The sequence below is a fragment of the Sabethes cyaneus genome, chromosome 1 (genome assembly GCF_943734655.1).
Source record: "Sabethes cyaneus chromosome 1, idSabCyanKW18_F2, whole genome shotgun sequence".
Classification (NCBI taxonomy): domain Eukaryota; kingdom Metazoa; phylum Arthropoda; class Insecta; order Diptera; family Culicidae; genus Sabethes; species Sabethes cyaneus.
Window position 1 is genome coordinate 138502618 of NC_071353.1, and position 13741 is coordinate 138516358.

A 13741-nucleotide genomic window follows, 5' to 3' on the forward strand; every position below is an offset into this window, starting at 1 on the left:
CGGTCGTTTCGAAAGCCCCCCCTCCGCTGCGAAGGATTCAAACTTGCTTGCTCTAACTTATCTTTTAGTTCTTGGGCACGACGCGGAGGTGTGGCTGAACAAAGTCATCCAGTGACACCCGCTTGTAGTGGCCACGTCCAAAGTCATTCATCGCTGTGCAATGTGCGCCGGTGGTGGCGGTGGTGGTGGTAAGGGGATAAAACTTACCGGTTTTATACGAGAAAAGTTTTTGCATTTAGATAAACCCTTCTTCAAGGCGCTTCGCAGGCGAAAGGTTGACGAAGGTTGTTGCTTTCTTAGCCGCCACCGAGAAGTCATCAATTTGAATGGTCACTTCGTTCGTTTGGCTCTCGAATCGTACCATACCTAGCCGGGGATTGACTCTCGCCGTTTTCCTAGCACGGGCCAGCACGGGTCGACGGACGACAGCTTCTTCGGTGTGCAGTGAATCGCACCGAAAATGGAGAAGTCGAGTGTAAAACAAATACAAACATTAATTTATATTTATTATAGAGATTACATGCTGGCGATACACACGCCACGCCACGCAACGGATGAGTTGAACTCCTGATGCGAGAAGAAAGATTCAACTTGGCAGAAGACTTTTGATCCTTTTCTTTGGACTATCTGCTATCTGGTGGAGATTACGGAGGTGGGAAATTCAGGGGGCGAAGAAAAACACTTTTCCACTAGACGAAATCGTAACAACCTGCTTCAGTTTCCTGTGCGGTTATGTTTTCCCTTGATGGAAACGATGCTCGTGGGTCGCTGTGATAGGGATGATAATGGAACTAATGGTTGTTGCAAGGGACTATCTCCGTTAGAAGAAGTTCTTTTTTTTTGAGAAATTTTGTTTCGACTTGAATTGAGCAGCGGCAAATTAGTGTCCGATCTCACGTAGTGGCAGAGAGCAGAACGGGACAGAAAGGTCAACAGCAGCGGCGGTGATTTCCCCTGGTTCGAAGATGCATGTCTTTTAATTAAATTCAGTGATTTAATTTGATGTTGATTCGGCCCTTCGACCGACCGTGCGTGAGCAGCCAGCCAGCGGTGACCAGGCAGGGACGAACGGACGAAACAAGAGATCTCGGTCGCTGCGATAAGGGCGAAAATTCACTTAACATCCCAAGACCGGATATCGGGATGGAGTTGAAGATGGTGGTTTTAATAAGGTTCTCTCGGTGGCAAGGGTCGTCTTCGGTGAGGTTTTGACCAGCAGCTGACCGGTGCGGTGCTGTTGGGGCCGAGGGCTGGTTGGGTGGTTTTGCTACACACTGCTGAAAACGGTCAATTTCCATAAAACTTGTGTGAGAAACTTTGCTGGTCGTTGCCCTGCTGTTCATTTCAGATTAACGCAAGATGAAAGCGAAATGAGAAGATGCGTTCAATTAGTTTGAAGTGCTCGAAGATGAAATGGTGCGATGCGAAAACAAGATATGGTGACGACGACGACGGTGGAGTTGAAATTTCGCCTTTTCTTATAGTGACCATGAGTTTAGTTAGTGTGTCTTGCACGTACCTTTTTAATCCGATTAGATATGATTGTTTTTTTCTTTTTCAAAATAATTTTGATTAAACGTGACGTCACCCTTAGCTTGCATCACAGCCAATATTTATTGAATTCAGCAGTACAAATTGTTAATATCCCGAACAGCATATCACAACGGTTGCGGCAACCAGCCCGGTTGAGGATTGTCCGTCCGATCGAACTGTGAATAAATCCACTGGCGATACTGTCGGACGTCGGTATAGACACCCGGTTGGTTGGCCGATCCGCAGGCTAAACCGAATATCAGCACACCGGCAAGTTGTTCGTTGCAGTACAGCCCTCCACCAACGTTTCCCTGGCATGTGGTGTCCGGTGTTGCAGTAAGGGATCCAGCGCAGATCATCGCTGGCAGCACTCGGAAGTTATGCACTGTCGGAACGTTACATTCTACGGCTGCGATGATCGGAACATTGATCGATCGTTGTGTGGGGTTAATAGCAGCCGTTGGACCACTAGTTGTTGTCCCCCAACCTACATATCGGCACTGAGTTCCATAAGTGAAAGCTCGTGTTGCCAAAATCGCTGGTTCAATTGTGTTGTGAAACTCCGGAAATGGACGAGATAGTCGAAGAACCGCCAAGTCATTATTGTTCGTTTCGTTATTATAATTAGGATGCACGAACAGACGTGACACATTTCGAACTTCTCGATGGTATGAAGCGGGGACCAGGTTCAGGTCACCGGCAATAACTCGCAACCAGTGGGGATTGACGAGAGAAAACGTTGTCGGGTGCATAACACATGAAGCCGCAGTAAGAACATGCTGAAGATCCACAATTGTTCCCCCACAGTGCAGTATGTAAGGCGAATCAATGCTTACCACTGCTGGATACTGACCCGTAAACGTTGTTACTCCACCACTTAGACGAGCTGAATTGTCTGCATCTGAAATCAACTGCGTTTATGTCACAAAAGTCAATTTTCCTCTTTACAGTTTAACCTTACTTGCAATGACGCAAAGTAACGATATTACAAGTAGTTTCATTTTCACTTGAAACTGTTCAGCACGACAAATGGTGGGCGACTGATTTCGGCATAAATGTAATCCCTCTGGGAAGTCAATGAATTTTAAATCTTATCTTATCACAGAGGAAGCTTACCAAATCGAACTGCATAGTTCGCAGAACACGTATAAAACCCGGCGGGTTGCCTGATAATATCGGTCCGACAATGGACGTAGGCAACAAGCTGCATTCTGATTTGCGGATAATAAAAAATCCTTATCGCTGCTGTGATGACGATATTGGAAACAATTGACCTCCTCTCGGGAGTGACTGCTGTATATTAAAATTCGCAACGAAACAAAATTTTATGCATTTAACCTTTACCCCTTCGAGTGTCACTGATCTAAATTTTGATTTAATATATTTTGAGAAGCTGTAATAACTTTACTTTACCAGCCGAAAGGGCGTGTTGGCTCTTGCCGTATCAAAAATGCCTCTCCATTGTACTCGGACCTGGGCTACTCGTCGGCAATGTGTTGCGCGTCTCGACACACGCTTAAAGCTAGTCAAGCCATTTCTATTCCTGGTGCCGGTGGGGTTCTTGAAGAGAACGGGTTTCACTGCACAGTTGGCCGGCATTCTTGCGACGTGGCCGGCCCACCGTAGTCTCCCAACTTTCGCCAGGTATACGATGGGATTCTCTCCCAGCAGTGCTTGAAGCTCGTGGTTCTTACGCCTTCGCCACTCTTCGCTTTCCGTTTGTATTCCGCCAAAAATAGTCCGCAACACCTTTCGTTCAAATGCACGTACGTCTTCCTTAAGCAAACCCAAGTAACAACGGTAGCTGAATTGCAAGAGCAATGGCTGTTTACGGGTTGGTTTAAGGCGATCAAACCGTTTTACGGCTGCTTAAAGGTGTTAAAATGTAGAGTGGAAGCTTTCATTAGGCTCACAACTTTCAAACTACTTTAAGTCTGCTTAAGGGTGTTAAAGTGGCTTTACAAACTTCTACCAAGTTTTCTTTCGGCTCACAGCACACATACTGTCAGATCATAGAATGTCGCAATTCGGCTGACAGCAAAAGTTTGTCAGTTATCGACAGTTCACGCTAGACGGGCTAGGCTTCAGGTGTAAAGATATTCTCACTGTCTGTTCTGCAGATGCAAATGGGGCGGATCATATGGTGAGTGCTAATGAATCCAAAGATGGCGGGTTCAATTCCCGGAAAAAAGACATACATTTTTAATGAGCTCGCTAGCTTGGGGGGCTCCGTAGCCGCAAGGTTACCGAGTCTGCTTTGACAAGCGAGTGGTCGTAGGTTCGAATCTTAGTAGAATCAAGCCATTCGATGTCAAGTGACTTTTAGCATGGGTTTATTCTCAGGCCCCTCCATTTACCCTTCCTTCGTGCTGAATTCTATATTACCCCCTGAAGCCTCTTGACAGTGCAAATGTGTCCCTCCTATAGTTAAGTGTACTGGTCAGAGGTACGAATGAGTCCTCGCCAGGGACGGCTATAATATGGGATAGTGCTGGCAGCGAGGAATAAGTGGGTAAAGTAGATTAAGCTTTGAAGGAAGGGTAACCCCCAATACACGCAAGCACGCATAAAATTTAATAAGCATATCGCTCACTCAATAGCGATTATAGCAAAAAGAAATGCAGTGCAGGTCATACAGCAAACACCCGGGCGATATTACAATAGATCAACTATACTGGTCGCAGTAATGAGTCCACACATGGAAAAAAAATTAGCTCGCTTACTTGTATAGGAATTAAAGTTATTCTAAACTAAAAATATCGCGTTCACGGCGAAATAAAAATGACACGTTCCATTTTTTTTTAAATTTAAAATCAGATTTTTTTTGGCTGCATTAATGTTGATGAAGCGTTGATTAAGCGACTGAAAAAGTAGATTGCAAAACTATTTCTCGTTCTAAAAATAGAATTGACAGCATTGCGCAAATTGGCTATTTAAAAGTGCAAAAAAGTTTCTATTAAGCTTCATTGCAGCTTCGAAAGCAGCTATTAATTAGCCTGAAGCTTGATAAAATCACCAGATTTAGATGTTTAAGAGCTGAAAAAAGGTTTTCATTTCTAAACCTAAACCATAGATCAGCCACAGGTTGAATAAAATCAGCTATAAAAGCGTTTGATCAGCCTGAAATTATTACTTGGGAAGTTACTTTCTCAAGCCCGCACTATGGGGCAAAACCTGAAAAAGCTCGGACAAAACCTCAAAATTTTTATTTGAGATATTCTATCAAAGTTAATATTCTACGTATAGTAGACACATAATCTATAAGAAATATACATAAATTGTTTTAATAAGTAGTTTTTCAATAGGTATTCAAGAAGGTGAAACACAGTGTTAAAAAAGTTTGGAAAATGAAAAAATAAATATCATTTAATCTTTTAGAATCTGGCTACTATGCTGCTTAAAGTTCTATACTTTTAAAGGACAATTCACATTAAAGGGATTATAAACTAATAGTTTAGGTGATATTAAAACAGATTTTTTACTAGTAGGCTTTGTTCTGACGAAGTGTTTTAGAACAAAAAAATTGAAATTTTTGTCAATTTTCAATAGTGTGTAGAAAAAGATTTCCACAGATTTCCGCTCTGACACTATCATAAAATAAACAAACAGGGTGTTAACTAGTAATAAGCATAAAATTAGCTGCTACTAGTTGCGATGTTCGGAGATATTCAAGTTTTGCGAATGCATGTTTTCCGGTATTTTAGGTTACAAATTAGTAAATGCGCGCGCCAGTGCGTAGCTCATTCGTGCTGTACGGTAACTAGTCGTGCTTGTATATGTAAGACACAGCATTTATTATCGTTATGAGATACATTGGAGTCGATTAGGGGAATTCAGCACATTGTAAAGGCGACCACTTAACAATTTTTTCCCAATTAGCTCTGTTTCAAGTCAAATTGGCAGTAGAATATGTTCGGTTGGACTTTCAGTTCGATTGAACTAGCCTCCATTATGTTTATTTAGAGTCCAACATGCTGATACGTGTTTGCAGGATAAACAGATTGCAATACTCTGTCAGTTACTAGTTATTTTTGTGCCTTCTGTCAGAATTTGGCTGAGGCCGATGACGGCCTATCTCGCCACTCGTATCCTTTTGCTGCGTATGGCCAAACTGATGAATTAAAAAATTTGCATGAATGCACTAAAGCAGATAGTAGGGTAAGTGAACCCATATAGTAAACCCTCTACCTGTAATGGACCCTCGGATGAAATTTCGGTATTTATTAGCTTATACTTCTTATTTCTGAGGATATATGACATGAAACAGAACGTACTAAACATAACACACATTTGAGTTTATAAAATTTTAGCTGCATTTCATTATTAATACTTTAAAATTGACGGTTTCAACAAGTGAGGGTTCATTATATACAATGCAAAAAATGTCGCCATTACCGGACTCTTTCTATGCAAAATACACTAAAATTCATGGACCCGGTCGTTATTCTATTGTAAACCACAAGGGTCCATAAAAGGAAAATGGACATCCAATCTGTTTTAAAAAATATGTAAAGTATAGAGATTTGCAGCAGAAATTTATATATTGAGGCTTATTCGAAAATTACTAATATTGTAAGTGCCATTGGTTGGGTGTTTAGCGTTACGAGTTCAAAATAATTTACAGAAAGGTCCACAAATGGTTGATTTACCCTATACCAGAATAATAATACTAAATTAATCTGGATATACAGATTGTGATAATTTGTATCGGAGGTCGTCAGACTACCAATTTCGACTACATACTTAAAAAGAAGTGTTTGAGTATTTAAAATATTTATAACTTGATTCCTGTAAGTCTTACAATTTTGGTATGTTCAGTAATTTTACGTAACTTTACAGGACAAACAACTTTTCTGAAGACACAACATTTCTAAAGTCATTATTTAAAAAGTTAGATCTCAACGCCATCTATAGGAATAAAAATACAACTACTTAAAATTTACAAAGAGATGCGAAATTTTGTAACAAACAGTGGTGCTGAAGACAATAAAGCTCTACAAAGCAAATGAAAGAAGTTATGAGGTTTTGTCCGAGCTCCGGGTCAATCTGCCCCACTGTGGCTCGTAGAAGACTACCGGTCTGATTAGCGTTTTATACATCGTCAGCTTTGTGCGGCGGCGTATGCTCTTTGATTGAAGTGGTTTGTGGAGGAAAACTCGGCTCGATTTCCAGCTTGAATGCGTCGTTGGATCTCCTTACTCGTAATATAGTCGGCGATGACCAGAGATCCCAAATACACGAACTCATCAATCCCTTTCAGTTCGTGGGAAGCAAACGTTGCTTTCTCTGGAGCATCTTCCTACCATATATTTGGTTTTCGACGAAACTCCCGTTTTTAGTCTGGCGTAGATTGCCACTTAGTTGGTTTCGAGGTCGACGCTGGTCTAAGAGAGTCGTCGTATTTTCGAATCTCGGCTAAGCGGTGCTACTAGATAGAGTCAGTAGGATTGTTGCACTACCCCCGTAACTATCCTATACTCTAATAGCCAGCTGTGAAGTCTGTCGATAAAGGAGGGTCAAGAGACCTTCAAGCCCAAGGCATAGATTACCTCCGTCGTCCCAAGATTTCCAGTAATTGGTGCAAGGTTCGCGAACGCGACGAATGCTTGCACTGAGAAGACGATACACAGCGGAATACACCAGAAGGCTCGATCAACAAATCACAGATTATTTAGGAACTTCCATGGTGCCATTGAACCAACTGCTAGAAAGGTGGTAGGCTCATTCCTTGGAATAAGGTCAGAGTTGAGTCGCAGTAAAAGTGAAAAAGAGACTACCCTATCTGTACTTCTCACTTAGCACTTCTCACTTCTCACTTTTACTTTTCATTTCTCATTTCTCATTTTACAATTCTGATTTCTTATTTTTCATTTTTCGCTTTCACTTCTCTGTTCTCACTTATCATTTATCACTTCTCACTTTTCACTTTTGGCTTCTCACCCAGTTAGCTTCATGGTTTGATGCATGGAGGGTGTCACCGCGCCGCAACAGCCGGTCGAAGAAACCAACGGCACGGCGGAGAAGACCGACGACAAAGCCAAAACCGAGAAAACCGAAGATGTACCGCCGCCCAAAGAGATGCGAGCCGTCACGCTGATAGGGTTCGGTGGCTTCAATCAAGAACGTCAAGATCCTGAAAAAGCCCGAACCGAGCCCACAGGCCGGCGAAGTGTTGATCCGCGTCAGAGCATGCGGTCTCAACTTCCAGGACTTGATGGTACGCCTCGGTGCAATCGATTCACCACCAAAAACACCAACCATCCTCGGATTCGAGTGCGTCGGAGAAATCGAGGCCGCCGGTGAGGAAGTGGAAGGAATCAAGGTCGGGGACCGTGTCGTGGCGCTGCCCGAGTTCCATGCCGGGTCCGAGCTGGTGGCGGTGCCCACCAAGTACGTATATCAAATTCCGGATGAAATGACATTCCAGGACGCGGCGGCTATCGTGATGGACTACCTGGTCGCCTACATTCTCATCTTCGATCTCATCTCGCTGCGTGAAGGCAAATCCATCCTGCTGCATTCGGTTAGTGGCGGCGTGGGCCAAGCTATCGTTCAGCTCGCACGTACCGTTCCGAATGTAACCATGTTCGGACTGCTCAAACCGATGGGCAAATACATTTTGTACGGATCATCCAATGTGGTCACTGGCGAGACCAAGAGCTTCTTTAGCGTTGCTGGTTCGTGGTGGCAAGTGGACAAAGTTTCTCCTATTGAGCTGTTCGACGAGAACAAAATCTTGTCTGGATTCAACCTACGGCATCTGTTGTACCAGCAGGATGATTCGGCATACGTGCGGTCCACCGTTGAGAAGATTTTTGCCCTCTGGAAGGACGGTAAGGTTAATCCGGTAGTGGACAGCACCTGGGCGTTGGAAGATGCTGCAGAAGCCATGCAAAAGATGCACGACCGCAAGAACATCGGAAAACTGGTGCTGGATCCCGCCTTGGAACCGAAACCGAAACCGGCCACTCCGGCCAAGAGCAAGTCCAAAAAGCAGCCCAGCGAGAACAAGAGCAGCAAAAGGATAAGGACAACGACAAGAAGAACGCCGAAAATGGTGATGAGAAAAAGGAGGAAGCCGGAGAGGAAGCCAAAACGAATGGTGAATCTGGGGATGCTGCTGCAGCCACCGGAGCTGAGGGTGCTGCTGTTAATGGTGACAGTGCGGAAAAATCGGACGCACCACCGGCTGCCACGAACGGAGATGCCACTGAAAGTGAGAAAAAGGAATCGAGTTGAACATCCTAAGTAAAGATAATAACATCCCCTAATGAATCGAGCCGCTTACAACAAAGAACAGTTTCATCATCACAACTCATTCCAATAATTTGAAAAGAAGAGAAGGATCCGTGACCATTCTCATACAGTTTCTGTGTACAAAAACTATTCAATTTTACCAATCGACGTGCAGAGTTGATCCTCAAAAGAACCGGTCATCGCACACAGATGATTCTACTAACTTCCTAGCAAGGCAATAGTCGTGTATTCGACTCTCGGCTGGGCTGTGCTGTCATAATCAGTAGGATCGTTGCACTAGCCCCGTACTTTCCCGTACTCTACTAACCGGCTATGAAATCTGTCGATAAAGAAGGGTTCAGTTCTAAAGGACGTTTATAGTAACGGCTTTATGTCACTTCTCACTTCACACTTCTCTGTAATCAATTAACACTAATCACCCCAAGTAACAATTTGGGTTTTATTACACTCTTATGAGGGTATTTAAGACCAAAAATGGTCTTGAAGACCACCACAAGAGTACAATAAAACTCACATTGTTGCTTGGGACTTATCATTTCACATTTTTCACTTCTCATTTCTCATTCCTCACTTCTCATTTCTCGCGCTTTATTTCTTATTTCTCATATCACACTTTTCAACTCTCACTCCTCACATATTATTTCTCTTATCTCACCTTTAATTTTTCTGTTCTCATTTCTCACTTCTCACATTCCACTTCTCACTTCTCGCATTCCACTTCTCACTTGTCACTAATTAGTTTTCACTTCGTATTTATCATGGCTCATTTCCCGTATCCGTTTTTATTCCTTATTTTTCATTTCTGTGAGAGGTTAAGGGTGAGAGGTAAAAATCTCACTCCTCACTTCTCATTTATAACCTCCCAATCTCTTGTCATTTTTTACTTCTTACATTTCACTTCTCAATTCTTATTTCGCACTTTTCACTTCTCAGTTGCCTTTTGTGTTATTCCAGAGTTGGCTGAAAAACTCGGTTTTCTTAAACCTTTAGGCCATTGCAAATTATTTTTAAAGTTTTTATCACCCCCCCTTGAACATTTGCTTGAACAATCGTGGGAAAAAAATAATTTGCAGGATACACGTACATTTTTTTATAAAATCATTTGCCTCTGTGCTCTACAGCCTAAAAACTCGAAAAATGAGTGTACGAGTGGAGTTAATGCTTCGAACACGAAACAGAAACGGTAACTCTAACAATGGAATTTCTGAAAATAGGATAAAATTTTAAAGAAACAACGTAAAGCAAACAGTTTTTTATGAAAATGTAAGTAAATTTTCTTAGCATATTAACAGATAGATTACCGATGGAGCTAAAGGTAGACCGTCTACAACTGCTTTCCAGAAAAAGAAGCATCAAAGGAAAAATGAGACAGCAGGAGTAAAAACGGAAATGAGCACCAAGGAAAATGTGATGAAAGTCGGACTAATGACGATCAGAAAAAGAGGAAAAAACGCCAGATAGGAAAAAAAAATAAAATCTGGCATGCAAAAAGCGGAAAAACGATAGAAAAAATCTGGCAGAATGGGAGGGTAAACGGAACATAATAAGAGAAAAAAAGTGGAAAAGAAGAATACGAAAGAAAAAGAAAAAAAGCACAAAAACGTGGCGGAAAACGAGAAGAATTTCATTAAAAAAAGAAAAGCTGAAGAGAAAAATAGAAAAATGACAGAAAATAAGGAGAGATCATGAAGAAAATGACAAATGAAATGAGGACAGAAAAGGAGAAAAGTTAGAGGAGAAAACGAGAAAACACGGAAGCAGAAAAGTGGAGAAACGAGAACAGAGAAAAGAGAAAATGAGAAGAATTTACAGCAAAAATTGAAAAATGGAAATGAAAATGAAAAATGCAAACAAAGAAGTGAAGATTAACTTGACAGAAAAGGAGTGAAATAGATCAAAAATGAAGAAAAATTGGGCTTGAAGAGGAGAAACAGAAAAGGAGAAAATACGGAAGCAGGAAAGTGCAAAAACGAGAACAGAAAATGAGGAAAAACGGGACGGAAAATAAAATGAAAATGTAAGCCGGAAGCGATGAAATTGAGAAAAAAACAGAATGTAACAAATAAAAGCAGAACATATCAAGTGTATGAACGAAACGGGACAAAGAGAGTTAAACAACGGAAAAAGACGAAACCCGTAACCGAAAAAAAGAAAATGTTCAAATGGGATTCAAAATGACAAAAACAGAGGAAAAACAGGACCCAGGAAAAGGGCAAAAAACGGAAAAGAAAAGAAAAACTACAAAGAACGAGGAAACAGAAAAAAGGAAAAACGATACAAGAAAGAAAATATGAACCGATAATGAAAAATGCAGAAAAAGGGAAAAAGAGGTCAAACGGGATATTTTTTTTTTTAATTTAAAGGAAAACCTCTGGAAGTGAAGTTACTTAGCCTAGCCTCTTATCCCACAGGCACAAAACCTTCCTTTATGTATGACAAAGGACTGCACTTCCAGTGAGTTAGAAACTCTTTTAAGGAAGTGCATGATTAACTCACATAACAAAATAACAATTGATAACTGACTACTAACTAACAGATATGTTATTACAGCAAACTTTACTTTAAATAAAAATACAATTTCAAATCCAGGTTTAACTCAATTTTTAACTCAATTTGGAGTAAAGCTTCAAGCCCAAATTGGTCCAAATTCAGGTCTAATTTCAACTTTGATTTTAAATTAAATTGCACCCGAAAGTCCGGAGTTTTCAACCAATCGGCTGAAATTTTTGGTAGTTAAAAATAGATTCGTCCTCTTACGATTACTCCGTTTTTGCAGGCCAAAATATTCTTCTGAAAGGTCGGATATCTCACCTTTTGTTTATGTCTGGGCGCCTGAAATACGACAAGAGAAACAATCCTACCAAAATTGCACGGTGCATCGAGTTCAATTGAATGTATCACTCCCACAGCAGAGGGTGGAACAACGTGCCCCGCTCCCAGCAGCGGCCTTTCTCCAGACCATTAACTCGTACCAATCGAACACGAATCTATTAAGGAAAACGAGTCGGAAAAGGTGAAACAGACACTTTGCCTTGATTGTGCGGCGGAGCGCAATAAAACTTGATTGAAAGCAAAATTAGTTTTCTTTTATTTGCTATACACTGCCTTTACCTTATAGCTACTACCTAGGTACTGCAGCCTGGAGCCTGAAGAAACCATCATGCTCCTTCGAAAGGAAACTGTACTGCAACGTGAGCAGCAGATGCTACACAGCATTGGGAGTAAACCTAGTCTGTGCTGCAACGACGGAGCTGAGAAAAGACGTTCGCAGTGTCCTGATTCCACCAGTAACCACCCGCCTCAACGAACGTAAGTAACCTGATGAGAGCTGCGAATGGCGATTGGATGCCATCGACGGATAGAGCAGTTAACAAAATTGAAATGGAATAGAAGAAATTACCAGAAACAGCGAGGGAAATAGAGAACCAACTGCGGCAGTTTCTGAACTTCACGGTAGATTAATTTTTTCGACCGACCAAACTGGAGCAGCGAAAGCATCACTGGAAGGTCACAGATAAGCGGCGGTCTTCGATTAGTTGCACCTGTTCTTCGCCGTGGAAGTTAGGACGAGGGGAAAAAATCCGTGATTCTGTTTTAACGATTGGCACGAAGGACACAAATCGATGCTCCCCAAGAAACAATTGAAGAAGCCTATAGACTATAGCCAGACCGTTACGTCGTTGTTGTTGGCGCTCGGAGAAAAATCAATAAATCCTGCTTTGGCCGCAATTTTTCACTTGTCTTCACCGGACGGGCTAAGAATGTGCTTCCGCTCAATTTAATACTGATAAACTTTCCAATAAATCATCGTCTTGTTTTCCGGTGTGATGCTGCCGCTGCCTTGAACAGCGGTGGAATAGTTTGTTTTTTTGCTGTGACTTACCTTCGCTACGGTAAGTCAAGCTGGGATGAGTTACCACGCAAAGCTCGGTTCGTCTTCGACAAAAAACAAAACTCCTGCAGGAGCATCCAAACCGTTGAAAAGTGAATCCTCCCCGGCGGCGGAGTGGTGACGGAACTCCGCGCCGCGACGTATGTAAAGTAGCAAGAGATGATTTATGGAAAAAACAGTTGCAGTTCATGTCGTACAACATCGACGCTTACCAACGCACCGCAGCACTGCCCACCGCCAGTAGTGTCGTCCTGCCCTCCACCCCAAAGTATAAATAAGTGATTTTGATTGAATACGGATTGGTTTACGGGAAGAGAAATGCAGTGATAAAGCACGATGTCGTTCGTTCATTCTATTCGGAGGCATTCGCTTTAGTCAAGGTTTGGTTTCAGGAAGTAAATGGATTGAACTAATGTGACACTTATTACTAAGGAAAAATCGCTGGTAATTTATTTCAAATTGCATTTTTGAAGTTGTTGAAAGTTGGACTTTTCCATAAAATTGCATTGGAAATTAAAACCGAAACTGGACTTAAAATTGGGATTGAAATTGTACGTGAAATTGACGTAAATTGGATTTAAATTAGATTGGAGATTAAACTAGGAATTACACGTGAAATTAGATTTGAAGTTGGAATTATACTTGGAATTGGACTTGAAATCAGAGTTTAAATTTGACTTAAAATTGAAACTAAAAATGGATTTTATTAGACTTGAATTTGGACTTAAAATCCGACAAGACTTAAAATTGAAAATAACCTTGACATTGGACATTAAATTGGACTTCAATTTGAACCTATTTGATCTTGAAATTTCACTTCAAACCGGATATGGACAAGAAATTTTGCTTAAAATTGAAATTGACATTTTTTGTCTTGTTCTCTCACCCTTTTTACCTCTTTTATGTTCTGTTATTGCTCTTTTCTAGTTCTGTTTTTCCACTTTTGACGTAGAACAGCATCTCACCGCAGGGTGTCAATCCAAAATTTAGATTCAGGTTAGCGTCACAAAAGAATGAAGGATTCTGATCTTTGATAGCTTTGATCCATGGGGTAAAATA

At 41.5% G+C, this 13741-nt stretch overlaps 1 protein-coding gene and 1 pseudogene across 1 annotated transcript; one reads left to right on the forward strand and one right to left on the reverse strand.

Annotated features, from left to right (window-relative positions):
* Positions 1–1658: 1658 nt before the first annotated feature.
* LOC128746283 (trypsin alpha-3-like) lies at positions 1659–2534 on the reverse strand. The gene is made up of 2 exons (XM_053843331.1): positions 2495–2534; positions 1659–2434 (listed from the first exon to the last, which is right to left on the reverse strand). Exons 1-2 carry the CDS (start codon positions 2532–2534, stop codon positions 1659–1661), a joined length of 816 nt encoding a protein of 271 aa, XP_053699306.1.
* A 4963-nt stretch (positions 2535–7497) lies between these two features.
* On the forward strand, positions 7498–8894 carry LOC128746284 (synaptic vesicle membrane protein VAT-1 homolog-like; annotated as a pseudogene).
* The last annotated feature ends 4847 nt before the right edge of the window (positions 8895–13741 follow it).